The 27,481-nt window shown below is 45.1% G+C and overlaps 2 protein-coding genes across 3 annotated transcripts; both read left to right on the plus strand.

Moving 5' to 3' along the window:
- Positions 1-24: 24 nt before the first annotated feature.
- Positions 25-16,456, plus strand: LOC120479124 (SUN domain-containing ossification factor). 2 transcript variants are annotated; one of them, XM_089130755.1, is made up of 23 exons: positions 25-551; positions 1,032-1,089; positions 4,799-4,902; positions 5,021-5,128; positions 5,267-5,369; positions 7,069-7,162; positions 9,042-9,151; positions 9,267-9,334; positions 9,775-9,882; positions 9,956-10,061; positions 10,179-10,199; positions 10,480-10,535; positions 10,853-10,941; positions 11,036-11,101; positions 11,167-11,226; positions 11,310-11,376; positions 11,555-12,514; positions 13,023-13,110; positions 13,189-13,293; positions 14,938-15,071; positions 15,242-15,327; positions 15,439-15,488; positions 15,912-16,456. In XM_089130755.1, the coding sequence occupies exons 1-23, from the start codon at positions 508-510 to the stop codon at positions 16,239-16,241; spliced, it is 3,015 nt and encodes a 1,004-aa protein (XP_088986881.1). In that variant the 5' UTR covers positions 25-507; the 3' UTR covers positions 16,242-16,456. The 2 variants fall into 2 exon arrangements, with proteins under 2 accessions (XP_088986881.1, XP_088986882.1); XM_089130756.1 differs by lacking the exon at positions 10,179-10,199.
- A 1,515-nt stretch (positions 16,457-17,971) lies between these two features.
- Positions 17,972-27,163, plus strand: efcab14 (EF-hand calcium binding domain 14). The gene is made up of 10 exons (XM_089130757.1): positions 17,972-18,566; positions 19,392-19,537; positions 20,991-21,136; positions 21,274-21,372; positions 21,458-21,568; positions 21,739-21,786; positions 22,029-22,175; positions 22,349-22,397; positions 22,471-22,560; positions 26,719-27,163. Exons 1-10 carry the CDS (start codon positions 18,388-18,390, stop codon positions 26,778-26,780), a joined length of 1,077 nt encoding a protein of 358 aa, XP_088986883.1. The 5' UTR covers positions 17,972-18,387; the 3' UTR covers positions 26,781-27,163.
- The last annotated feature ends 318 nt before the right edge of the window (positions 27,164-27,481 follow it).

The following is a 27,481-nucleotide window of genomic DNA, read 5'->3' on the forward strand; positions in this document are numbered from 1 at the left end:
TTACACACCAGAAGAAGAAGAAGAAGGTAAACAGGAAGAGTGAAAGATCATCTAAAATGGGCGGGCCAGTCCTTGTGGGATATAAATAATATTTCTACAGGCTACCTTATGATCTGATTATGATTTCAAGTGTATGAGTGTCGTTATGAAGCTGTAGCGTATTTCCCACACTAGTGGAGCGCTCGGTCACGTGACACATGTTGCTTTGCCCAGCGCTGGCCAGGATGTGATTGATGGATCATCTCTCTTTTAAACTCTTTATAGAGACAGAAACGCGTTTGTGTTACAGGTGACAATCCTTGCAGATAAAACATTCAAATGATTGTGCTTTTAAAGAGTTAAAGTCCCTGTGAAGCGCCTCGTGCCTGACGTGTGTGTGTGTAAGTGTAAAGTTCATCGGTCTCTCACACGTCACTGAACCAAACACACCTCTGAAGTCGCGAGTGTGTGCCTTGACGAGGTTGGACCCACGGAACACGGAATAATGTGTGTTTGTGGCGCCGGTGGATGATGAAGATCGAGCTACTGCTGCTCTGCTCACTCTCTTACTGGTGAGGGACTCGCACTGCCAGTGTGTGTGTGTGTGTGTGTGTGTGTGTGTGTGTGTGTGTGTGTGTGTGTGTGTGTGTGTTTATACGCCAACAGAAACACCATAGTCAAACCATGGGCTCTTCTAGACCTTACCGTGGTATTATTTGAAATATCTCGGAGCATTAATGTCGTGGCAGATGAATAGAGAATTACGTGTTAATGTGTGTGATTGTGACTCACGATGAACTTTAGATTGACTGACAGAAAGAGACCTGAGGTCAGATGAGGTCTGTGTTTAAAGAGACAGTCACAGATCACTGCTAAAGTCAAAGCTGCTTCAAAACATCAATGTGTAGATTTACATGTTAAGGTTGACTCAAAATGAAATAAATATACACAAAATACTTTAAAATAGCTATACCATGTCAATCAAGTTGTGTTCCACATTTGAAGTTGATATCACAGAATTGTTCCTGAAACGAACCCATTTCTCTGTGCAGGTTTGCTGTTCCACAGACACTGAGCTCTCAACATCATGACAAACACAGCGATGAACAGGTCTGAAACACACCCGAGGTTCATGTGTGACGTGTTCATGTCTGAGGTCATGTGACGTGTTTATGATACGTGTTCATGTCTGAGGTCATGTGACGTGTTTATGATACGTGTTCATGTCTGAGGTCATGTGACGTGTTTATGATACGTGTTCATGTCTGAGGTCATGTCTGACGTGTTTATGATACGTGTTCATGTCTGAGGTCATGTCTGACGTGTTTATGATACGTGTTCATGTCTGAGGTCATGTGACGTGTTTATGATAAGTGTTCATGTCTGAGGTCATGTGACGTGTTTATGATACGTGTTCATGTCTGAGGTCATGTGACGTGTTTATGATACGTGTTCATGTCTGAGGTCATGTGACGTGTTTATGATACGTGTTCATGTCTGAGGTCATGTCTGACGTGTTTATGATACGTGTTCATGTCTGAGGTCATGTCTGACGTGTTTATGATAAGTGTTCATGTCTGAGGTCATGTGTGACGTGTTTATGATACATGTTCATGTCTGAGGTCATGTGACGTGTTTATGATACGTGTTCATGTCTGAGGTCATGTGTGACGTGTTTATGATACGTGTTCATGTCTGAGGTCATGTGACGTGTTTATTATACGTGTTCATGTCTGAGGTCATGTGTGGCGTGTTTATGATACGTGTTCATGTCTGAGGTCATGTGTGACGTGTTTATGATACGTGTTCATGTCTGAGGTCATGTGACGTGTTTATTATACGTGTTCATGTCTGAGGTCATGTGTGAAGTGTTTATGATACATGTTCATGTCTGAGGTCATGTGTGGCGTGTTTATGATACGTGTTCGTGTCTGAGGTCATGTGACGTGTTTATGATACGTGTTCATGTCTGAGGTCATGTGACGTGTTTATGATACGTGTTCATGTCTGAGGTCATGTGACGTGTTTATGATACGTGTTCATGTCTGAGGTCATGTGACGTGTTTATGATACATGTTCATGTCTGAGGTCATGTGTGACGTGTTTATGATACGTGTTCATGTCTGAGGTCATGTGACGTGTTTATTATACGTGTTCATGTCTGAGGTCATGTGTGGCGTGTTTATGATACGTGTTCATGTCTGAGGTCATGTGACGTGTTTATGATACGTGTTCATGTCTGAGGTCATGTGTGACGTGTTTATGATACATGTTCATGTCTGAGGTCATGTGTGACGTGTTTATGATACGTGTTCATGTCTGAGGTCATGTGACGTGTTTATTATACGTGTTCATGTCTGAGGTCATGTGTGGCGTGTTTATGATACGTGTTCATGTCTGAGGTCATGTGTGACGTGTTTATGATACGTGTTCATGTCTGAGGTCATGTGACGTGTTTATTATACGTGTTCATGTCTGAGGTCATGTGACGTGTTTATGATACGTGTTCATGTCTGAGGTCATGTGTGAAGTGTTTATGATACATGTTCATGTCTGAGGTCATGTGTGGCGTGTTTATGATACGTGTTCGTGTCTGAGGTCATGTGTGGCGTGTTTATGATACATGTTCATGTCTGAGGTCATGTGTGGCGTGTTTATGATACGTGTTCATGTCTGAGGTCATGTGACGTGTTTATTATACGTGTTCATGTCTGAGGTCATGTGACGTGTTTATGATGCGTGTTCATGTCTGAGGTCATGTGTGACGTGTTTATGATACGTGTTCATGTCTGAGGTCATATGTGACGTGTTTATGATACGTGTTCATGTCTGAGGTCATGTGTGACGTGTTTATGATACATGTTCATGTCTGAGGTCATGTGACGTGTTTATGATACGTGTTCATGTCTGAGGTCATGTGACGTGTTTATGATGCGTGTTCATGTCTGAGGTCATGTGACGTGTTTATGATACGTGTTCATGTCTGAGGTCATGTGTGACGTGTTTATGATACGTGTTCATGTCTAAGGTCATGTGAGGTGTTTATGATAAGTGTTCATGTCTGAGGTCATGTGACGTGTTTATGATACATGTTCATGTCTGAGGTCATGTGTGACGTGTTTATGATACGTGTTCATGTCTAAGGTCATGTGACGTGTTTATGATAAGTGTTCATGTCTGAGGTCATGTGACGTGTTTATGATAAGTGTTCATGTCTGAGGTCATGTGACGCGTTTATGATACGTGTTCATGTCTAAGGTCATGTGACGTGTTTATGATGCGTGTTCATGTCTGAGGTCATGTGTGACGTGTTTATAATACGTGTTCATGTCTGAGGTCATGTGACGTGTTTATGATGCGTGTTCATGTCTGAGGTCATGTGACTTGTTTATGATGCGTGTTCATGTCTGAGGTCATGTGACTTGTTTATGATACGTGTTCATGTCTGAGGTCATGTGTGACGTGTTTATGATACGTGTTCATGTCTGAGGTCATGTGACGTGTTTATGATGCGTGTTCATGTCTGAGGTCATGTGACGTGTTTATGATACGTGTTCATGTCTGAGGTCATGTGACGTGTTTATGATACGTGTTCGTGTCTGAGGTCATGTGACGTGTTTATGATACGTGTTCATGTCTGAGGTCATGTGTGACGTGTTTATGATACGTGTTCATGTCTGAGGTCATGTGACGTGTTTATGATACGTGTTCGTGTCTGAGGTCATGTGACGTGTTTATGATACGTGTTCATGTCTGAGGTCATGTGACGTGTTTATGATACGTGTTCATGTCTGAGGTCATGTGACGTGTTTATGATACGTGTTCATGTCTGAGGTCATGTGACGTGTTTATGATACGTGTTCATGTCTGAGGTCATGTGACGTGTTTATGATACGTGTTCATGTCTGAGGTCATGTGACGTGTTTATTATACGTGTTCATGTCTGAGGTCATGTGACGTTTTTATGATACGTGTTCATGTCTGAGGTCATGTGACGTGTTTATGATACGTGTTCATGTCTGAGGTCATGTGTGACGTGTTTATGATACGTGTTCATGTCTGAGGTCATGTGACGTGTTTATGATACGTGTTCATGTCTGAGGTCATGTGACGTGTTTATGATACGTGTTCATGTCTGAGGTCATGTGTGACGTGTTTATGATACGTGTTCATGTCTGAGGTCATGTGACGTGTTTATGATACGTGTTCATGTCTGAGGTCATGTGACGTGTTTATTATACGTGTTCATGTCTGAGGTCATGTGACGTGTTTATGATACGTGTTCATGTCTGAGGTCATGTGACGTGTTTATTATACGTGTTCATGTCTGAGGTCATGTGACGTGTTTATGATACGTGTTAATGTCTGAGGTCATGTGACGTGTTTATTATACGTGTTCATGTCTGAGGTCATGTGACGTGTTTATGATACGTGTTCATGTCTGAGGTCATGTGTGACGTGTTTATGATACGTGTTCATGTCTGAGGTCATGTGACGTGTTTATGATACGTGTTCATGTCTGAGGTCATGTGACGTGTTTATGATACGTGTTCATGTCTGAGGTCATGTGACGTGTTTATGATACGTGTTCATGTCTGAGGTCATGTGTGACGTGTTTATGATACGTGTTCATGTCTGAGGTCATGTGACGTGTTTATGATACGTGTTCATGTCTGAGGTCATGTGTGACGTGTTTATGATACGTGTTCATGTCTGAGGTCATGTGACGTGTTTATGATACGTGTTCATGTCTGAGGTCATGTGACGTGTTTTTATGTTTTTGCCTAACAGATGTTGTGTGTGTGTGTGTCGTTGGCAGCTGGTGATGTACAGTAATGACGTGGAGTCACTGGAGTCGTCTTCTTCCTCACGGGTCCCGGATCCCGTCAGTGTGTCTGGATCCTCCGAGTGCTCCTCCTGCCGGTCAGTGATGCTCAGGCCGTCTGCACACACTCGCTAGTCTTGAGGAGCACACTGAATCCACAGCCTCCAGATGGAGTTTGAGTGGAGGTAGTAACACCCGGTGTCTTGTTTCTCTCAGGGATTGTGCCGCGTCAGACTCCTGCTCTGCTGAAAGCCTCTCCACGGACGAGTCTCCAGCTGCGTGTGATGCTGCAGAAACCCTGCCGTTCGACTCCACGCTGCCCAGGTACTGAGACAGAGGGACAATCCCTCACTGAGCCAGCTCAGGTCATCAGGTCTGATACACGCTTCAGATGCAGATCCGTCTGAGGCGCCGGTTTTTAAAGTCGGCTCATGTGCTTCTCTTCTCTGTCTGTCATGGAAGTTTTCCAGCGGCTCAAGAGAACGTGAGTGTCCGTGAGACGAGGAAACCCACCGAAGACCAAACTGGGAAACGGAGCAATGCCTCCCTCATCCGGAAAGAACAGGTGACGCCTCCTTAAAGCTACAGACACACTCATGCACTCGTTCTGCGGAGGGCACTTTAAAGATTAAACATCCAAACTACACTACTGTAGTGTACTGTGGTGGACTCTAGTATAGTCTAGTGTACTGTAGTGTAGTACTGTAGAATACTGTAGTGTACTGTGGTGGACTCTAGTATAGTCTAGTGTACTGTAGTGTAGTACTGTAGTGTAGTGTAGTGTACTGTAGTGTAGTGTAGTGTACTGTAGTGGACTCTAGTATAGTCTAGTGTACTTGTAGTGTAGTACTGTAGTGTAGTGTAGTGTACTGTGTGTGGACTCTAGTATAGTCTAGTGTACTGTAGAATAGTGTAGTGTACTGTAGTGTAGTGTGTTGTGCAGTGTTATTTGTCATCTGTCACTTTAAATGCTCATGCTCTTTAGAGCAGGTAGGTTTCTGATTGGCTGTCAATGTTTTTATAGTTCATCAGCTGGATACAGTCTGGAAGTGATTCTAGTGATATTATTTATCTGCATCATTGTCATTATAGTTAATCTATATATAATAACTGTATTGTTCTTCTAGGGCTGGGCGAAATGGCCAAAATATCTCTGTATTTTTTGGTTAAATGGCGATATACAATATATATCTTGGTACTTTCTATGTTTTTCTTTTTAGATAAAGAAAATCTTTATATTTAAAATATGAAGAGTTCAGATGCAAAAGCCTCTAAATTTGCCAATTTTCTTCTTTAATGATGATTTTTATCAAACTTGTATATTTAAGTTCAGTAATTTCACTTAAATAACAATTAATAGGTAATTATCATTGCCATTTAAGTGAAATTACTGAACTTAAATATACAAGTTTGATAAAAATCATCATTAAAGAAGAAAAATTCAAATGGCATTTAGAGGCTTTTGCATCTGAACTCTTCATATATATATATATATATTTCACATTCTTCCCAGTGATAGCTACAAACAATGTTGATAATAAAGGATATGGAAACGAATATAGTTATATAATGTAATATATAGGCTATGCAATATATTATGTGCAAAAAGCTTTTGTTTTTTAAATTGACTAAAGGCTAAACTAAAAATTAAAACAAAAACAAAAGCACAAACTAATTATATTAGCCTGCATTTGATTACCCCATTATAATGGTCACTTTCATAAAAAATATACTTGTAGGTTTAAAATTCCACATATGGCAAATTTATTGTCTCCAAAAACAAATATGTACGTTCTTACTACGTTCTTCATACAAGCCGTTATTGGGGAGCTCTGCATGTTTGCTGAGTGTGTGTGATGAAGCAGCTCAGAGCTGATCACTTATTTGTAGTGCTGATCATCTGCTTCTAGTGTACTGTACTGTAGTGTATTGTAGTGTTGTATTGTGTTCTGTAGTGTATTGTTATATAGTGTAGTATTTACAATTGTCTCTAGTGCTGATCATCTGGATCTGATGTAGTGTAGTGTAATGTACTGTAGTGGATTGTATTTTAGTGTACTGTAATGTACTGTAGTGGATTGTAGTGCACTGACTGTAGTTTAGTGTAGTGCACTGTAGTGTAATGTAGTTTAGTGTAGTATACTGTAGTGTAGTGAAGTGTGCTGTAGTATACTGTAGTGTAGTGTGCTGTAGTGTATGGTAGTATAGTGTAGTGTACTGTAGTACACTTCTCTCTAGTGCTTATTATCTGGATCTGATTTCAGGGCTCCTCGGACTCTGACCCGTCACTGCCCAGCAGAGAGCAGGAGATCCCAACCTTCGACGAGTGGACCAAGATCATGCTGGAGACGGAGAAGAGTGAGTAGTGTTGAGATGGAGTAGAGTGAGTAGTGTTGAGGTGGAGTAGAGTGAGTAGTGTTGAGGTGGAGTAGAGTGAGTAGTGTTGAGATGGAGAAGAGTGAGTAGTGTTGAGATGGAGTAGAGTGAGTAGTGTTGAGGTGGAGAAGAGTGAGTAGTGTTGAGATGGAGTAGAGTGAGTAGTGTTGAGATGGAGTAGAGTGAGTAGTGTTGAGATGGAGTAGAGTGAGTAGTGTTGAGATGGAGTAGAGTGAGTAGTGTTGAGATGGAGAAGAGTGAGTAGTGTTGAGGTGGAGTAGAGTGAGTAGTGTTGAGATGGAGAAGAGTGAGTAGTGTTGAGATGGAGTAGAGTGAGTAGTGTTGAGATGGAGTAGAGTGAGTAGTGTTGAGATGGAGAAGAGTGAGTAGTGTTGAGGTGGAGTAGAGTGAGTAGTGTTGAGATGGAGAAGAGTGAGTAGTGTTGAGATGGAGTAGAGTGAGTAGTGTTGAGATGGAGTAGAGTGAGTAGTGTTGAGATGGAGTAGAGTGAGTAGTGTTGAGGTGGAGTAGAGTGAGTAGTGTTGAGGTGGAGTAGAGTGAGTAGTGTTGAGACGGAGAAGAGTGAGTAGTGTTGAGATGGAGTAGAGTGAGTAGTGTTGAGGTGGAGAAGAGTGAGTAGTGTTGAGATGGAGTAGAGTGAGTAGTGTTGAGATGGAGTAGAGTGAGTAGTGTTGAGATGGAGTAGAGTGAGTAGTGTTGAGGTGGAGTAGAGTGAGTAGTGTTGAGGTGGAGTAGAGTGAGTAGTGTTGAGATGGAGTAGAGTGAGTAGTGTTGAGGTGGAGAAGAGTGAGTCGTGTTGAGGTGGAGTAGAGTGAGTAGTGTTGAGGTGGAGAAGAGTGAGTCGTGTTGAGATGGAGTAGAGTGAGTAGTGTTGAGATGGAGAAGAGTGAGTAGTGTTGAGATGGAGTAGAGTGAGTAGTGTTGAGATGGAGTAGAGTGAGTAGTGTTGAGGTGGAGTAGAGTGAGTAGTGTTGAGGTGGAGTAGAGTGAGTAGTGTTGAGACGGAGAAGAGTGAGTAGTGTTGAGATGGAGTAGAGTGAGTAGTGTTGAGGTGGAGAAGAGTGAGTAGTGTTGAGATGGAGTAGAGTGAGTAGTGTTGAGATGGAGTAGAGTGAGTAGTGTTGAGATGGAGTAGAGTGAGTAGTGTTGAGGTGGAGTAGAGTGAGTAGTGTTGAGGTGGAGTAGAGTGAGTAGTGTTGAGATGGAGAAGAGTGAGTAGTGTTGAGATGGAGTAGAGTGAGTAGTGTTGAGATGGAGTAGAGTGAGTAGTGTTGAGGTGGAGTAGAGTGAGTAGTGTTGAGGTGGAGAAGAGTGAGTCGTGTTGAGATGGAGTAGAGTGAGTAGTGTTGAGATGGAGAAGAGTGAGTAGTGTTGAGATGGAGTAGAGTGAGTAGTGTTGAGGTGGAGTAGAGTGAGTAGTGTTGAGATGGAGTAGAGTGAGTAGTGTTGAGGTGGAGAAGAGTGAGTAGTGTTGAGGTGGAGAAGAGTGAGTAGTGTTGAGGTGGAGAAGAGTGAGTAGTGTTGAGATGGAGTAGAGTGAGTAGTGTTGAGGTGGAGAAGAGTGAGTAGTGTTGAGATGGAGTAGAGTGAGTAGTGTTGAGGTGGAGAAGAGTGAGTAGTGTTGAGGTGGAGAAGAGTGAGTAGTGTTGAGGTGGAGTAGAGTGAGTAGTGTTGAGGTGGAGAAGAGTGAGTAGTGTTGAGGTGGAGAAGAGTGAGTAGTGTTGAGATGGAGTAGAGTGAGTAGTGTTGAGGTGGAGTAGAGTGAGTAGTGTTGAGATGGAGTAGAGTGAGTAGTGTTGACTGTTGAGTGTGTGTGTGTGTGTGTGTGTGTGTTCATCAGGTCAGGTGACTCCTCACGCTCCCGATGGGAAGAAGCTCCAGCAGACCGTCACCAACTACGCCTCTGTGGAGTGTGGAGCCAAGATCCTGTCCTCCAACCCCGAGGCCAAGGTGCAGCTCCTCACACACACACACACACACACACACACACACACACACACACACACACACTCGCCGAGAAACGGCTGTGTTTCACTCTGTGTGTGTGTGTGTGTGTGTTTTCCAGAGCACTTCAGCCGTTCTGATGGAGAACATGGACATGTACATGCTGAACCCCTGCAATAACAAGATCTGGTCAGCTGGTTTACATCTCTCACCTCAGACTACTGCAACTCAAGAGTGTTTGTTTAAATCAGTATTTCTCTCAAGTGTGTGAAATACAGCAGCGCTCAAAAGATTGGTTTAATGTTTCTGAAAGAGTCTCTTCTGCTCAGAAAAGCTGCATTTCTTTGATCAAAACTACAGTAAAACAGTGTAATATTACTCTAGTGTAAATCAGCTGTTCTCTCTGTGAATATACAGTATATAATATACATAATATATAATATAATATATAATATACAGTAAAGTGTCATTTATTCCTGTGATCTTCATCATCATTACTCCAGTCTTCAGTGTCACATGATCCTTCACAAATCACTCTAATATGATGTCATTGACTGTGATGGTTCCTGACTCATTAGCAGTGAATGTCTCTCTCTCTCTCTCTCTGTGAATGTGTGTGTGTTGGGCAGGTTCATCATCGAGCTCTGTCAGCCCATCCAGGTCAAGCAGCTGGACATCGCCAACTTTGAGATCTTTTCCTCAAACCCCAAAGACTTCCTGGTCTCAATAAGCGACAGGTCTGTGTGTGTGTGTGTGTGCGCGTGTGTGTGTGTGTGTGTATAGCATATTTTTCATGGCTTGTTCACTCAGATATCCAAACAAGAAGTGGGTGAAGCTGGGGACGTTCCACGCGCGTGACGAGCGGACAGTGCAGAGCTTCCCTCTCGATGAGCATCTGTTCGCCAAGTTCGTCAAGGTGAGTGTGTGTGTGCGCATTTGTGCAAATGAGTGAGACTGTGTGAGAGCAGTGTGACGTCTTCTGTCCCATCATGCCCTTCTCTCAGCTCTCTCTCTCTCTCTTCTCCTGCATCAGATGTTCACCAGATACATCAAGGTTAGAGAGTGTGAATGGCTTGAGCTGGGTTTTCAGACTGTACACACACACACACAAGCTGTTTTGTCAAAGACTGTGAAGAATCCCATATTTGACTGAGAGAAATTATTCTCCAGTGTGTGTGTGTGTGTGTGTGTGTGTGTGTGTGTGTGATCGCACTGATTTCTCTCGGTTAGCTTGTGATGCTTCTTCATGTGTGTATGAAGCTAGTTTCAGCATGTGAGGACTGAAGATAATACTGAGTTTAACACACGTGATCAGCGTTGTGTTCTTGTTTCAGGTGGAGCTGCTGTCACACTTCGGCTCGGAGCACTTCTGTCCTCTCAGTCTGATCAGGTCTTTAACACACACACACACACTGAAACAGGAACATCCCCATCCCCAAACTCTTCCCACAAAGTTGGGAACATAAAATTGTCCAATATGTCTTTGGTGTGCTGAAGCAGTAATAGTTCCTTTCACTGGAACTTAAGAGGCCAAACCTGAAAAACAACCCCTCACCATAACCCCCCCCCCCTCCACCAAACAACCCCACACCATAACCCCCCCTCCACCTAACAACCCCTCACCATAACCCCCCCTCCACCAAACAGCTGTAGTTTGTGATGTGAATCTGCTGACATCTCTCTCTCTCTCTCTCTCTCTCTCTGAAGGGTGTTCGGCACCAGTATGATGGAGGAGTATGAGCTGAACTCTGAGCTGTCAGACAGACACACACACACTCACGAGGAGCAGGACTACGGTAACCATCATCTGCACACACTCACACACTCACTGTCTGTCTGTCTGCTGTGTCGCAGAAGCCATCAACTCTGCTTTTCTCTCTGGATGTTTAGATCAGCCTCCAGACTTTGTGCCAGTCGATGACAGATCCTCCGGGAATCTGATCGGATCTGCCAAAGGTCAGTGCGCGTCACAGTCAGATCCCGAGGGTTTATAATCAGCTGATGATGTCTTGTGTTTTCAGACGCTCTTCTCACCATGGTGAACAACATCGCTGCTAATGTGCTGGGCGGGCAGAACGCAGGTGTGTTCTGACATCACTTCCTGCTGACGCCTGACTGAGTGAAACCCTGACTGTATGAATGAGCTTGTGTTTGTGCTCTTCAGGGAACTCCTCCGCTGAAGGTCTGAACGCGTCAGAAGCGGCTCTCCCCGCTGGAGCAATGCACTCTGGGTATGTGACCGCACTCGAGAGGCCTGGGCAAATTACCATCAGATTTTCAGTATAAATTAGTGGTGCAACAGATCACAGAATTCACGGTTCGGATCCATACGGATCACAATCAGCCCTATTCCTCGCTGTTCTTCAGCTTATATCATACTCGTATAATTCCCGTTCTTTCTCCATCCAGGCCAGTGGCGGATCAGCTGGATGTCACTGGGACCACAGAGGCTGGCAGCGTCACATCAGCAACACAGACGGACGCTCCACACACTGAAGACGGGTCTGTCCGCACCGAGCCGGAAGAAGACGCTCCCGTTCAGACCGGGCCTGAGACGGAGCAGATCGTCACCCTGCTGCCTGAGGACGAATCGGATCAGTCCTCTGGAGCAGAACCGGGAGAAATAGACCCGCAGAACGGACGTGTGACCGCAAACGCAGTGCGCTCCGAATCCCGCGGCTCCTCTCTTCACGAGTTCCTCCTGCAGCGCTGCTCCTCTCCTCACAAGAAGAAGACTGTCTCACGCTCCGTAATCACCTCAATCACAGAGAGTGCTGTCGTTCCCACGCCTGTCCCGCCGGCTCCGGAGCTTCAGTCGCTGGTGTGGGATCTCTCCCCGAGCCTGACCTCAGATCTGCTGGCGTCTGATAGCGAGAGCCTCACAGCGACGCTCCCTCTGCAGATCAGTGACTCACACCTGACTCCTGATCCTGCGACGCTCCCTCCGGAGAGCAGTAACTCCCGCCCGATTGCTGATCCCGCGACTCTCTCAGACCTCCTGACCAGCTCCAGTGGAGATCGGGCAGATCCGGAGAGGATCTCGGCCACATCTGCCCTTGAGAAGGACATTCCAACTCCTACTGTTTCCGTTAGTACAGTGGAAGAGTCTCCGCCTACTCCCGTATCCGCTCCAGTGGATGAAGCAGCGCTGACTCCTGATGGGTTGGCCGAGGCCAGGAGCCAGGAGCTGTCGGAGGAGGAAAGCGGCGCTAACATGGAGGTGGACGGGGAAACGCTGGGCTCCGGCGAGGTGTCCGCTCACGGCTCCAGTCAGAAAGAGTCTGTCTTCATGAGGCTCAACAATCGCATCAAGGCGCTGGAGACGAACATGTCTCTGAGCGGACGCTACCTCGAGCAGCTGAGCCAGAGGTGAGTCCTGCGCCGTCCAGCCGCTTCAGAGCGAGCGAGATCCTCACGGCCAATTTAGGGGTATTCTTCACCTAGAAAGGAGACTGAAACACAGAGCAGTGATGGCGCTATGCTGAGGGGCGTTCCCAAAGTGTTGTTCCTACGCAGCGCGAGTTCCCTCAATAGGGAACACTAATGTTCAACAGACCAAGAGAAAATCACACAAAAATTGAATAAGAATCATACAGTTTATGTGGTATTTTAATTTGTATTTTGCTACTTTATTCCATTTCTGTAATATGTCTTTGTTCTGTTGTGTTTTTGCTTGTAATTAGTCTTCATTAGACTGTTCACTTGTTTTCATGACCCTTTCAAAGGTTTGAGTACCTTAGTTAGACTAGTGTGAGTGATTGCTCTGGACTTGGGTATGGAGAAGTGTTGAGTGTGACTGGTGAAGCGCTGTGGATGTTTAGCACAGATCCCTGTACTGTGATGGTGGTGTGAGACTGGTTGATCTGGCTGTGTGCAGGTACAGGAAGCAGGTGGAGGAGATGCAGAGAGCCTTCAACAAGACCGTCATCAAGCTGCAGAACACCTCCAGAACGGCCGAGGAGCAGGTCAGCAGGACCTCAGATCTGTGTGTGTGTGTGTGTGTCAGACCCCATATAACCGCATCCTCCTGCTCTTGACTGCAGGACCAGAGGCAGACAGACTCGATCCAGGTGCTGCAGACTCAGCTGGAGAACGTGACGCGACTCGTCCTTGGACTGTCTGTCAGCGTGAGTCGGCTACAGCAAGAGGTACTCGTCCGTCGTCTGAGACTAGCAGTCGTCCTGTTTCATGTCTGTGTCAAGCCTGCAGGATCAGGGATCACGATATCTAAGCTGGTGTTTTGGTGGTGATGATGATTTTGGTGATTATATTATTATTGATGGTGATGATGTTAGTGACTATGATGATGATCCTGGTGATGATGTTAGTGACAATGATGTAGTGAAAGTAATGATGATACTGGTGATGATGTAGTGACGGTAATGATGATACTGGTGATGATGATGTAGTGAGGGTAATGATGATACTGGTGATGATGATGTAGTGACGGTAATGATGATACTGGTGATGATGTTAGTGACAATGATGTAGTGAAAGTAATGATACTGGTGATGATGTAGTGACGGTAATGATGATACTGGTGATGATGATGTAGTGACGGTAATGATGATACTGGTGATGATGTAGTGACGGTAATGATGATACTGGTGATGATGATGTAGTGAGGGTAATGATGATACTGGCGATGATGATGTAGTGACGGTAATGATGATACTGGTGATGATGTTAGTGACAATGATGTAGTGAAAGTAATGATACTGGTGATGATGTAGTGACGGTAATGATGATACTGGTGATGATGATGTAGTGACGGTAATGATGATACTGGTGATGATGTTAGTGACGATGATGTAGTGAAGGTAATGACGATATTGGTGATGATGATGTAGTGACGGTAATGATGGTGATGTAGTGATGGTAAGGATGATACTGGTGATGATGTTGATGTAGTGACGGTAATGATGATACCTGTGATGATGATTTAGTAATGGTAATGATGATGATGCTGGTGATGATGTTAGTGATGATGTAATGACGGTAATGATGATGCTGGCGATGATGATGTAGTGACGGTAATGATGATACTGGTGATGATGATGATGTAGTGACGGTAATGATGATACTGGTGATGATGTTAGTGACAATGATGTAGTAAAGGTAATGACGATACTGGTGATGATGATGATGTAGTGACGGTAATGATGATGATGGGGATGTAGTGATGGTAAGGATGATACTGGTGATGATGTTGATGTAGTGACGGTAATGATGATACTGGTGATGATGATGTAGTGACGGTAATGATGATACTGGTGATGGTGATGTAGTGATGGTAAGGATGATACTGGTGATGATGTTGATGTAGTGACGGTAATGATGATACCTGTGATGATGATGCTGGTGATGATGTTAGTGATGGTAATGATGAGACTGGTGATGATGTTAGTGACAATGATGTAGTGAAGGTAATGACGATACTGGTGATGATGATGATGATGTAGTGACAGTAATGATGATGATGGGGATGTAGTGAGGGTAAGGATGATTCTGGTGATGATGTTGATGTAGTGACGGTAATGATGATACCTGTGATGATGATGCTGGTGATGATGTTAGTGATGGTAATGATGAGACTGGTGATGATGTTAGTGACAATGATGTAGTGAGGGTAAGGATGATTCTGGTGATGATGTTGATGTAGTGACGGTAATGATGATACCTGTGATGATGATTTAGTAATGGTAATGATGATGATGCTGGTGATGATGTTAGTGATGATGTAATGACGGTAATGATGATACTGGTGATGATGATGCTGCTGTGTTCTGCAGGTGTCTGACAGGCATAGCTACATCCTACTGTGTCTGATCCTCTGTGTGCTGCTCGCACTGCTGATCTGTACCAACTACCGTCAGATGTGTGAGAGTCCTGCGCTCGACCCGTACAGATCCTGCTGCCCTGAGAGGTGAGGACACGCCACACGGGTCATGTGTGAGATTATGGGAAATGGCAAACCCTGTCAGAGGCAACAGTTGCCTTCCTTAAAGGTCTTAAACCCGTTCTCCAAGGCTAACATCTCACAGTGTGAGCATGTGACGGTGTGCTGTTAACCCTGCTCATGCCTGCTGTTTCCAGAGAGCCGCTGTCTGACGAAGAGCCGGTGATCCTGAGACGCCGAGCCTCTGATCCGCCCTCGCTCCCGTCCCTCCAGACGCCCGAAGGTCAGTTATTGGCCCACTGTCTTTCCTCGCATCATGTGTGTTGTTGAGGATTTCACTGAGTGATCAGACACATAATTGGCTTTGACATTTTCTGCATTTTCTTTATTTCAGGAGGTTCCGAAGAAACCAGCAGCCTTAAGCAGGGTCCAGTCAGTAGAAAAGTAAGATGGATGTTTCTGACTTCATGATTCAATGGTTCCCTTTCAAGGGAACTTTAGCTGCGTCTAAACACTGTGGGAGCGCCCCTGTGGGATTGCGTCATGGAGCAAGGATGGAATCAGTCCTATGGCGTGACGGAACGTCTTCGACCACAAAACTATAAAGCACTCCTGCGTCACCCTGCCATACTCACAGCATGCCGATGATCGACTAGCTTCAGCCTATCAGACCCTGGTCGATGACATCACCCGCCTATGACGTTCTGTCACGCCATTGGACTGATTCCATACGTGGTTCATGACGCAATCACGCAGGGGCGTTTCTTCAGGGAACTAGGGTTACATACATAACCGAGATGTTTTTATGGGTAGGAAAACCCAGGAAGCGGTGAGGAAATAATCACTGTTGGTTTGCCTTTGTTGCAGAAGAAGCACAAGCTGAAGCTCAGCAGGAGTCTGGAGACTCGAGCCCCTCCGCCGATCGCTGGTGTGATTCCTCAGAGCACGATTGGCCCTCAGGCTTTGGAGGTCAGAGACGTGATGTCGGACGGCTCCGAGGGCTCCTCACATTCTGACGAGACTCTGTTCTGCGGATTGACCGGCTGTGCACGTCTGTGTGAGACGATTCCTGCGCCGGGACGCTGGACGCAGAGCAAACGGCAGAAGACTCCAGAACAGCTGCATCAGCCTCCGCAACGCAGCGTCCCGCATAGTCTGAGCCGCACTGGACACACTGACCCGCACTGGACACACTGAGCCGTACTGGACACACTGAGCCGCACTGGACACACTGAGCCGCACCTGCTGAATACACTCTTACACTGGAGCTGCTTGCACTGTTCCGACACACTGGACTCTAAAATCTTATGCTGTCGCTATTCGGCACAGATTTATACATTTTGGGATTATACTTTTGTAATAATGTGCCACTGACCTTTCAGACAATCATAAATAAAATTTAAATTATTGAACTGCTGCATTGATTTCTTATATTTATAGTGTATTCTGAGTCTGACAAATGCATTCACCCTCAGGTTATTATCTTTTTCAGCTTAAATATGTAATATTGTAAATAATAGTTATCATATACACTTACCAGACACTTTATTAGTAACACATGCTAATACCGGGTCGGATCCATTTTTGTCTTCAGAACTGCCCTAATTCTTCGTGACGGAGATTGATCAAGCTGACATTCCTCAGAGATTTTGATCCATATTGACTTGATAGTATCATGAACGCAGATAATGAAGATTTCTGGACTGCACATCTATGATGCGAATCTCCCGTTCCATCCCAAAGCTGCTCACTACTATGTTCGTATTTAGAAAGAAATCTGCTAGAATTTAGACTGTATCATAGCTCTCATTAGAGTATCTCTATTATCTTATATCTGTCTGTTAGTGTCACTCAACCTTAGTGCTGCGTTTGACGCTATCAACCACAACAATCTTCTGAATTAACTCGAAAATTATGTTGGTATTCGTGGACCATGCAAATCCACTCCTGCCAACATAATCCAACAGATTTCAGAGTCTATTCTATTGGCATGCTTCAAATCATACTTATCTTACCGTTATCATTTTGTAGTAGTAAATTATGTCATATCGATCACAAGTTCAGTATGGAGTACCGCAAGGCTCGATACTAGGACCGCTGCTGTTCATTTTTTACATGCTGCCATTGGGAGATATCGGCATTAGTTTTCACTGTTATGGTGATGATACTCGGCTGTATGTTTCTTCGCGCACTGATGAAACTTGCCAATTCACAAAATTAACGGAATTCATAGCTGATATAAAAACTTGGACAACTAGACATTTCCTGGGCCTCAATGCATGATGTAATCAGCCGGATCCGGGCCGTATCCATACACAATCACATCATCTAGATAGTTCTCCACATTGATTTTTAGTATTGTTTAGTATTTTTAACGAAGATGATTGTGTGTTAAGCGTCTGCAACTTACTTTGTGGTTGCTTTTGCCTCATCTAAATTTTCCCTGAAAACGGCAGTGTCAAGTAATTCTGTTGCTTTATCTTTAATGTGATTGTGTTTTCATGTCCAGCTTTACAAATGTTTTATTAGTTCTGTTCTTTGACAAATCGTATCATAAGGAATGTTACTCAATGTACCTGCTACTGCTTGTAGCTAAATTTAGTATTCATAAATGTAAATTTGGGGAAATGAGCCTTTTTTTTTCATTTTAAAATCAGAAGTTTAACTATAGCTAAATACAATGTTATATTTAAAATTAAGAAAGCTGTCTATTTGTAAACATTTTCATATTTTTATCAAACTTTTAAATGTTTTATTTTATTTACGTATTAAGGTTTTGTTTATTCTATGTACTCCACTGACTAAATGTGAATCTTTAAAAAATATATTTTAAAGGCAAAAGTATTTACAGTATAATTATGATGACGTCAGATGTCCAATGAAACGCCCTCATGACATGTGTTCCTCCAATCAGAAGCGCTTCCGGTCAGGATCGGATGGATTATGGATAACTCATCTCATATCTTTCATGTGTTTACTTTATTCTGAAGAGAAAAAGACAGATCTGCTCTGATTCTTAGACTACATTTTATATGTGTCTGTAACGTGAATACGTGTCATCTTTACGTTTGTCTCACGACGTCAGATTTAGACTCGACAGGAAGTGTTTAGTGAAACTGCTGAATGATTTCCTTAGCGTAGGATCATAACAATATAACGATATTCTGCGGTTATTTCTGACTCCGGCAGGATAGTTCAGTGAACCTGCCGCTGTTCTGTGGATAAGCGGGTTTATATCATGGACACTGGCCGCCTGTCTCACTCTGGGCTAGTGCTAACGCTGGATTAAACGCTGTCTCTGCGATGCTAACGGCTGTCCGGTGAATGCGGTGTGTGTGAGGCGATGAGCCCCCAGAAGAAGATGAAGAAGAGGAAGGAGCTGAACGCGCTGATCGGCCTGAGCGAGACCCGCAGGAAGAGCAAACACCGGCTCCTGCGCTCAGAGCCGCCCGACAGCCAGAGCGACGAGTCCGGCTCAGAGGAACGCGAGTTCCCCGGCGGCCCGAGCGGCCTGTTCGGCGCGTGAGTGTGTGTGTGTGTGTGTGTGTGTGTGTGTGTGTTTACAGTTCAGTCCTGATGGACAAGTGTGTGTGTTTGTTTACTGTTTATAGTTCAGTCCTGATGGACAAGTGTGTGTGTGTGTGTGTGTGTTTGTTTACTGTTTAGTCCTGATGGTCAAGTGTGTGTGTGTGTGTGTGTGTGTGTGTGTTTACTGTTTATAGTTCAGTCCTGATGGACAAGTGTGTGTGTGTGTGTGTGTGTGTGTGTGTGTGTGTGTGTTTGTTTACTGTTTAGTCCTGATGGTCAAGTGTGTGTGTGTGTGTGTTTACTGTTTATAGTTCAGTCCTGATGGTCAAGTGTGTGTCTGTCTGCATAAGTCCAGTGCAGTGCTGCTCTCTCTGTTATCCTCTCTGTGTGTATGTGTGTTTCTCTCTCTCTCTCTCTCTCTCTCTCTCTCTCTCTCTCTCTCTCTCTCTCTCTCTCTCTCTCTCTCTCTCTCTCTCTCTCTCTCTCTCTGTGTGTGTGTGTGTGTGTGCAGGGGTTCAGTGCAGTGCTGCTTTCTCTGTTATGCTCTCTGTATTTAACTGTGTGTGTGTGTGTGTGTGTGCAGGGGTTCAGTGCAGTGCTGCTTTCTCTGTTATGCTCTCTGTATTTAACTGTGTGTGTGTGTGTGTGTGTGCAGGAGTTCAGTGCAGTGCTGCTCTCTCTGTTATCCTCTCTGTGTGTAATACTCTCTCTCTCTGTGTGTGTGTGTCTGCGTGTGCAGGAGTTCAGTGCAGTGCTGCTCTCTCTGTTATCCTCTCTGTGTGTAATACTCTCTCTCTGTGTGTGTGTGTGCGTGTGCAGGAGTTCAGTGCAGTGCTGCTCTCTCTGTTATCCTCTGTGTGTGTTTATCCTGCTGGCCGCCTGCATCATGGCGTGTGCTGGACTCATCTGGATGCAGATCGCACTCAAAGAGGACCTGGACTCCCTGAAGGAGAAGATCCGCACCAGTACGTCCCCGTCTGACCCCACAGCACACACTGAGTCTGAGTGAGACAGTCTGACCGTGGGTCTGACCGTGAGCCTGAGTGAGTCTGAGTGAGTCTGACCGCGAGCCTGAGTGAGTCTGACCGTGGGTCTGACCGCGAGCCTGAGTGAGTCTGACCGAGTCTGACTGTGAGCCTGAGTGAGTCTGACCGAAGTCTGAGTGAGTCTGAGTGAGTCTGAGTGAGTCTGACCGTGAGCCTGAGTGAGTCTGACCGCGAGCCTGAGTGAGTCTGACCGAGTCTGACCGTGAGCCTGAGTGAGTCTGACCGTGAGCCTGAGTGAGTCTGACCGAAGAGCCTGAGTGAGTCTGACCGCAAGCCTGAGTGGGTCTGGGTGAGTCTGAGTGAGTCTGACCAAGTCTGACCGCGAGCCTGAGTGAGTCTGACCGAGTCTGACTGTGAGCCTGAGTGAGTCTGACCGAAGAGTCTGAGTGAGTCTGAGTGAGTCTGACCGTGAGCCTGAGTGAGTCTGACCGCGAGCCTGAGTGAGTCTGACCGAGTCTGACCGTGAGCCTGAGTGAGTCTGACCGTGAGCCTGAGTGAGTCTGACCGCGAGCCTGAGTGAGTCTGACCGAGTCTGACTGTGAGCCTGAGTGAGTCTGACCGAAGAGCCTGAGTGAGTCTGACCGAAGAGCCTGAGTGAGTCTGACCGAAGAGCCTGAGTGAATCTGACCGCAAGCCTGAGTGGGTCTGGGTGAGTCTGAGTGAGTCTGACCGAGTCTGACTGCGAGCCTGAGTGAGTCTGACCACGAGCCTGAGTGAGTCTGACCGTGAGCCTGAGTGAGTCTGACCGAGTCTGACTGCAAGCCTGAGTGAGTCTGACCGAGTCTGACTGCGAGCCTGAGTGAGTCTGACCGAGTCTGACTGCAAGCCTGAGTGAGTCTGACCACGAGCCTGAGTGAGTCTGACCGTGAGCCTGAGTGAGTCTGACCGCGAGCCTGGGTGAGTCTGATAACGAGCCTGAGTGAGTCTGAGTCCGATTGAGTGAGCCTGACTCTTAGTCTGAGCTTGAATGCACAAGACACACTGAGTCAGAGTCCGGCACCCATGCTGAACCATTCATTCACTCACATTATTCCACAGAATACAGCCTCGCTCTTCATTATCATGAGGGTCTTCAGCACCGGAGGAACCTTTTCATAGTTGGTGGAAGTTCCCAGTTTTTGGCGTGTTTGTACCGCAGGAGCTAGGAGTGATTTTAGCTCTAGGATTTTCTCATTTTCGGAGGAACTATTTTACTCCTACTTTAGAGTCGGCCTAACCCTAATCCATTCAATACAAACTGAATATGTCTCATATTTTTAAATCAAGTGATCAGATATTTGCTTTGTTGTTCATTAGAAACACACCAGGCATTGTCATATTACACAATAAATGATTAGCAGTGTTTGATGTTCTGCTGTGTGTGTGTGTGTAGTGGACAGCAGTCAGAAGCTGTCGTCGCACGAGATCCTGACGCTCAGTGAAGAGCTGAAGGCTGGACAGATGAAGCTGGAGGACATGGAGAGCGGAGAGAGAGGCCTGGTCAAGCTCTGGTCCAACCTGACCGACATCAGCCAGAAGGTGTGTGTGTGTGTGTGTGTGAGGGACAGGGTCAGAGGTGCTGATGGTGATCTCTGACTCATGATGAAACTCCTCATGATCTCGGTAGCAGCAGCATTGTTAATGTGTGTGTGTGTGTGTGTGTGTGTGTCCTGCAGCTCAGCGCTCTGGATTCTGCTGTCAATCATCTGAAGGCCAACATCAAGTCCTCCTCGGATCTGCTGGCTCTTCCCAGGAGTGTGGAGGAGCTGCAGAAGGTGCGCCGCTGTTCATATCTGTGTGTGTGTGTGTGTTTGTGCAGAGACGTGACTCACAGCGGTGTGTGTGTGTGTGTGTGTGCAGAGCGTGGCCTCCATTGGCAGCACAGTCACCAGCCTCCAGCATGATGTCACCATGATACAGACTGTGCAGGACGAGCGAAGAGAAGCACAGGATCAGCTCAAAGACACCACGGTGTGTGACACACTCATACACACGTACATTTCTGGGTGAATGATCTCGTACTCGCAAACAAATGTTATGACAGCCCAAAACAGCCAGTCTCATGGAGATGTCCGTGGTTCTGCTGTGAGAGTGATGGTGTTGATGTGTGTAAACGCCTTGTTTCATTTCTGTCCTTAAAGATTGGAGGGATCCCGGTGAACGACAGCAGCTGGACAGCACTGAAGCAGGTAACACACACACACACACACACAGACAGACAGTGCTGGATGTTGTGATCATGGCTGCTCTCTTCTGCTAATGCTGACTCCGCCCACAAGCTCCTCCCACTGGCAGTCAACAGTGATTGATTTGTCGTGTCTCGTAGTGTGATGTTATGTAAATGCATGTTATTAACACAGTTCAGGAGGAACATGTTCTAATGATCTATCCCATCAGCAGCACTATATACTGTGTGTGTGTGTGTGTGCAGGACGTGCAGTGTGTTCAGGACGGAGTGAGCGAGTTGAACAGCTCTCTGCTGCTCCATCAGTCCTGGTGCCGTGAGCAGATCCAGAGCGTCCACTTCCTGCTGTCCAACCTGAGCCGCTGGGTGTCTGTGCTGGAGTCAGGAGCAGAGGTGAACACACACACACACACACACTGACCAACTCTTTACTCATAACCTACCTTAAGCTTCACTGCAGTTCATTTCACAGTCAAAACACAGTAAAACTATCAAAACACCTCAAATTAAGTCATTCTTCCAGAATCACCCAATAAACACACCTTGTGTTTCTCTCTCTCTCTCAGCCGTCGACAGCACCGGCCGGCCGTCAGCTCCAGAGCAGCGCAGACGCAGGTGTGTACCACTTCACACACACTCACGCTAACACACACACAGACCCGATCACGAGTGTGTGTGTGTGTTTCAGGTTCCCCCCCGCCCCGCCGGCCCAGGTCTCCCAGGTCTCTGTCCCCCAGGCGGCTCAGAAGAGGACGGGCCGTGACGTTCCCCGTGACAGGTGTGCATGTTGTCATAGTAACTGAACCTCACTGCAGAACATGAAATCCACGGGGAGGAGTCAGATCCAGATCCAACTCCTCCCACCTTACATATACCTAAACCTACCCAGCCCCACCCCCTGATCCCTAACCCCACCCCCTAAACCTACCCAGTTCCACCCCGTGGTCCCTAACCCCACCCCCTAAACCTTCCCAGCTCCACCTCTCAGATCTGGATCCGACTCCGCCCCCTGGATATTGTGTACTGCAATGAGGTGCTACTGCCTCACACTAGTCCACTGAAGGAGTCACACTGCCCCACGTACTACACTCATGTGGCTTACAGAGCCTCCATTTTTGCACTCAGGTTTAAGTCTCATGGCCCTCTATAAGAATCCAGAGTTTTGAGAAGATTGGAGAAACTTAATTTTTTGCCCGAAAAAAAAAAACCCGAAAGGGGTACCACTGTCGTTTTTTTTTTTTCGGGTCGAATTTTTGAGTTTCGATATCTCAGCTCTGGAAGGGTCTAGAGCCTCCATTTTTGCACTCAGGTCTAAGTCTCATGGCCCTCTATAAGAATCCAGAGTTTTGAGAAGATTGGAGAACCTTAATTTTTCGCCCGAAAAACAAAAAAAACAAAAGGGGTACGTACCACTGTCGTTTTTTTTTCCGGTCGAATTTTTGAGTTTCGATATCTCAGCTCTGGAAGGGTCTAGAGCCTCCATTTTTGCACTCAGGTCTAAGTCTCATGGCCCTCTATCAGAATCCAAAGTTTTGAGAAGATTGGAGAAACTTAATTTTTTGCCCGAAAAAAAAAACCCGAAAGGGGTACCACTGTCGTTTTTTTTTTTCGGGTCGAATTTTTGAGTTTCGATATCTCAGCTCTGGAAGGGTCTAGAGCCTCCATTTTTGCACTCAGGTCTAAGTCTCATGGCCCTCTATCAGAATCCAAAGTTTTGAGAAGATTGGAGAAACTTAATTTTTTGCCCGAAAAAAAAAACCCGAAAGGGGTACCACTGTCGTTTTTTTTTTTTCGGGTCGAATTTTTGAGTTTCGATATCTCAGCTCTGGAAGGGTCTAGAGCCTCCATTTTTGCACTCAGGTCTAAGTCTCATGGCCCTCTATAAGAATCCAGAGTTTTGAGAAGATTGGAGAACCTTAATTTTTCGCCCGAAAAACAAAAAAAAACAAAAGGGGTACCACTGTCGTTTTTTTTTCGGGTCGAATTTTTGAGTTTCGATATCTCAGCTCTCGAAGGGTCTAGAGCCTCCATTTTTGCACTCAGGTCTAAGTCTCATGGCCCTCTATAAGAATCCAGAGTTTTGAGAAGATTGGAGAACCTTAATTTTTCGCCCGAAAAACAAAAAAAAACAAAAGGGGTACCACTGTCGGTTTTTTTTCGGGTCGAATTTTTGAGTTTCGATATCTCAGCTCTGGAAGGGTCTAGAGCCTCCATTTTTGCACTCAGGTCTAAGTCTCATGGCCCTCTATAAGAATCCAAAGTTTTGAGAAGATTGGAGAACCTTAATTTTTCGCCCGAAAAACAAAAAAAACAAAAGGGGTACCACTGTCGTTTTTTTTTCGGGTCGAATTTTTGAGTTTCGATATCTCAGCTCTGGAAGGGTCTAGAGCCTCCATTTTTGCACTCAGGTCTAAGTCTCATGGCCCTCTATCAGAATCCAGAGTTTTGAGAAGATTGGAGAACCTTAATTTTTCGCCCGAAAAACAAAAAAAACAAAAGGGGTACCACTGTCGTTTTTTTTCGGTTCGAATATTTGAGTTTCGATATCTCAGCTCTGGAAGGGTCTAGAGCCTCCATTTTTGCACTCAGGTCTAAGTCTCATGGCCCTCTATAAGAATCCAGAGTTTTGAGAAGATTGGAGAACCTTAATTTTTCGCCCGAAAAACAAAAAAAACAAAAGGGGTACCACTGTCGTTTTTTTTTTCGGGGCGAATTTTTGAGTTTTGATATCTCAGCTCTGGAAGGGTCTAGAGCCTCCATTTTTGCACTCAGGTCTAAGTCTCATGGCCCTCTATCAGAATCCAGAGTTTTGAGAAGATTGGAGAACCTTAATTTTTCGCCCGAAAAACAAAAAAAAAACAAAAGGGGTACCACTGTCGTTTTTTTTTTCGGGTCGAATTTTTGAGTTTCGATATCTCAGCTCTGGAAGGGTCTAGAGCCTCCATTTTTGCACTCAGGTCTAAGTCTCATGGCCCTCTATCAGAATCCAGAGTTTTGAGAAGATTGGAGAACCTTAATTTTTCGCCCGAAAAACAAAAAAAACAAAAGGGGTACCACTGTCGTTTTTTTTTCGGGGCGAATTTTTGAGTTTCGATATCTCAGCTCTGGAAGGGTCTAGAGCCTCCATTTTTGCACTCAGGTCTAAGTCTCATGGCCCTCTATAAGAATCCAGAGTTTTGAGAAGATTGGAGAACCTTAATTTTTCGCCCGAAAAACAAAAAAAAACAAAAGGGGTACCACTGTCGTTTTTTTTTCGGGTCGAATTTTTGAGTTTCGATATCTCAGCTCTGGAAGGGTCTAGAGCCTCCATTTTTGCACTCAGGTCTAAGTCTCATGGCCCTCTATAAGAATCCAAAGTTTTGAGAAGATTGGAGAACCTTAATTTTTCGCCTGAAAAACAAAAAAAACAAAAGGGGTACCACTGTCGTTTTTTTTTCGGGTCGAATTTTTGAGTTTCGATATCTCAGCTCTGGAAGGGTCTAGAGCCTCCATTTTTGCACTCAGGTCTAAGTCTCATGGTCCTCTATCAGAATCCAGAGTTTTGAGAAGATTGGAGAACCTTAATTTTTCGCCCGAAAAACAAAAAAAACAAAAGGGGTACCACTGTCGTTTTTTTTTTCGGGTCGAATTTTTGAGTTTCGATATCTCAGCTCTGGAAGGGTCTAGAGCCTCAATTTTTGCACTCAGGTCTAAGTCTCATCGCCCTCTATAAGAATCCCGAGTTTTGAGAAGATTGGATAACCTTAATTTTTCGCTCGAAAAACAAAAAAAACAAAAGGGGTACCACTGTCGTTTTTTTTTTCGGTTAGAATTTTTGAGTTTCGATATCTCAGCTCTGGAAGGGTCTAGAGCCTCCATTTTTACACTCAGGTCTAAGTCTCATCGCCCTCTATAAGAATCCCGAGTTTTGAGAAGATTGGAGAACCTTAATTTTTCGCCCGAAAAACAAAAAAAACAAAAGGGGTACCACTGTCGTTTTTTTTTTCGGTTAGAATTTTTGAGTTTCGATATCTTAGCTCTGAAAGGGTCTAGAGCCTCCATTTTTGCACTCAGGTCTAAGTCTCATGGCCCTCTATCAGAATCCAGAGTTTTGAGAAGATTGGAGAACCTTAATTTTTCGCCCGAAAAACAAAAAAAACAAAAGGGGTACCACTGTCGTTTTTTTTTTGGGTCGAATTTTTGAGTTTCGATATCTTAGCTCTGGAAGGGTCTAGAGCCTCCATTTTTGCACTCAGGTCTAAGTCTCATGGCCCTCTATCAGAATCCAGAGTTTTGAGAAGATTGGAGAACCTTAAATTTTCGCCCGAAAAACAAAAAAAACAAAAGGGGTACCACTGTCGTTTTTTTTTCGGGTCGAATTTTTGAGTTTCGATATCTCAGCTCTGGAAGGGTCTAAAGCCTCCATTTTTGCACTCAGGTCTAAGTCTCATGGCCCTCTATCAGAATCCAGAGTTTTGAGAAGATTGGAGAACCTTAATTTTTCGCCCGAAAAACAAAAAAAACAAAAGGGGTACCACTGTCGTTTTTTTTTCGGGGCGAATTTTTGAGTTTCGATATCTCAGCTCTGGAAGGGTCTAGAGCCTCCATTTTTGCACTCAGGTCTAAGTCTCATGGCCCTCTATAAGAATCCCGAGTTTTGAGAAGATTGGAGAACCTTAATTTTTCGCCCGAAAAACAAAAAAAACAAAAGGGGTACCACTGTCGTTTTTTTTTTCGGGTCAAATTTTTGAGTTTCGATATCTCAGCTCTGGAAGGGTCTTACACATACTAGGAAAAACATGGAAAATCATGGAATTTTCAAATGTCTCATGGTTCCTCTCAGAATCTATCAGTGGCCATGAGAGCCTCACTCAAAAGTGTGATAAAGTGTGTTTTAATCTAAATATATATTTGCCGTACACTCCTCTGATAACCGTGTGCATGCTTGTGCTGTCAGATGTGGAGCAGCTGCTGTCTCCAGGCCAGCAGGAGGAGAGGTCAGAGGTCAGCCGCCAGTGAGGCTTCCACACACGTTCATGTGGGATAAGAGTGAGTCTCATAGTCCTGTCGGGAGCAGATCCGGAGCGGATGAAGCCCAGTGTACGGGAGCATGAAGATCCCCGTATTTCAGCCTGAATCCCCAACACACACACCGCTAGCGTTTGCCTGTCTTGCTGACTTACACGCGCCCGTTTCCCAGAAACACCCAGTCAAGAGATTCAGCAGACGGCAGAAGACGCATTAATGAGGAGCTTCAGTTCCCTCTGATTTCTGCTAACCTGGACGTGTTCAGTGAGATCCACTCTTATATTAATCATGTCTCTGAGGGCAAATGAAGATCGTTTTAAACTACACTACTGTCAGATCCAGCAATACTATGATGACCCATATGTCTGCTTTTAGGGGATGTAATCAGATATATTTATGATAATATAATGCCATGCACTCAGCTACTTGTCTTTGATCAGATGTAGGTTTTAATTTAAAGTTCATCAGCACTGTGTGTGTGTGTGTGTGTGGGAATGTGTTCCTCTGGTTTCTCATGCACTGATTTTGTGTGTGTGTGTGTGTGTGTGTGGGGGGGAGTGTCTATCTTCTGGTTTCTCCTTTACCAAGTGTGTGTGTTTCTGCAGACTGAAGGCCTTGCAAACACTGCTCTAGTTTTGTTCTTCTTCAGACTCTGCTGTCGCTTTATAAACCAGATGAAGTGTAAATATTGT

Source organism: Pimephales promelas, chromosome 5, assembly GCF_988280905.1.
Source record: "Pimephales promelas chromosome 5, fPimPro1.hap1.1, whole genome shotgun sequence".
Classification (NCBI taxonomy): Eukaryota; Metazoa; Chordata; class Actinopteri; order Cypriniformes; family Leuciscidae; genus Pimephales; species Pimephales promelas.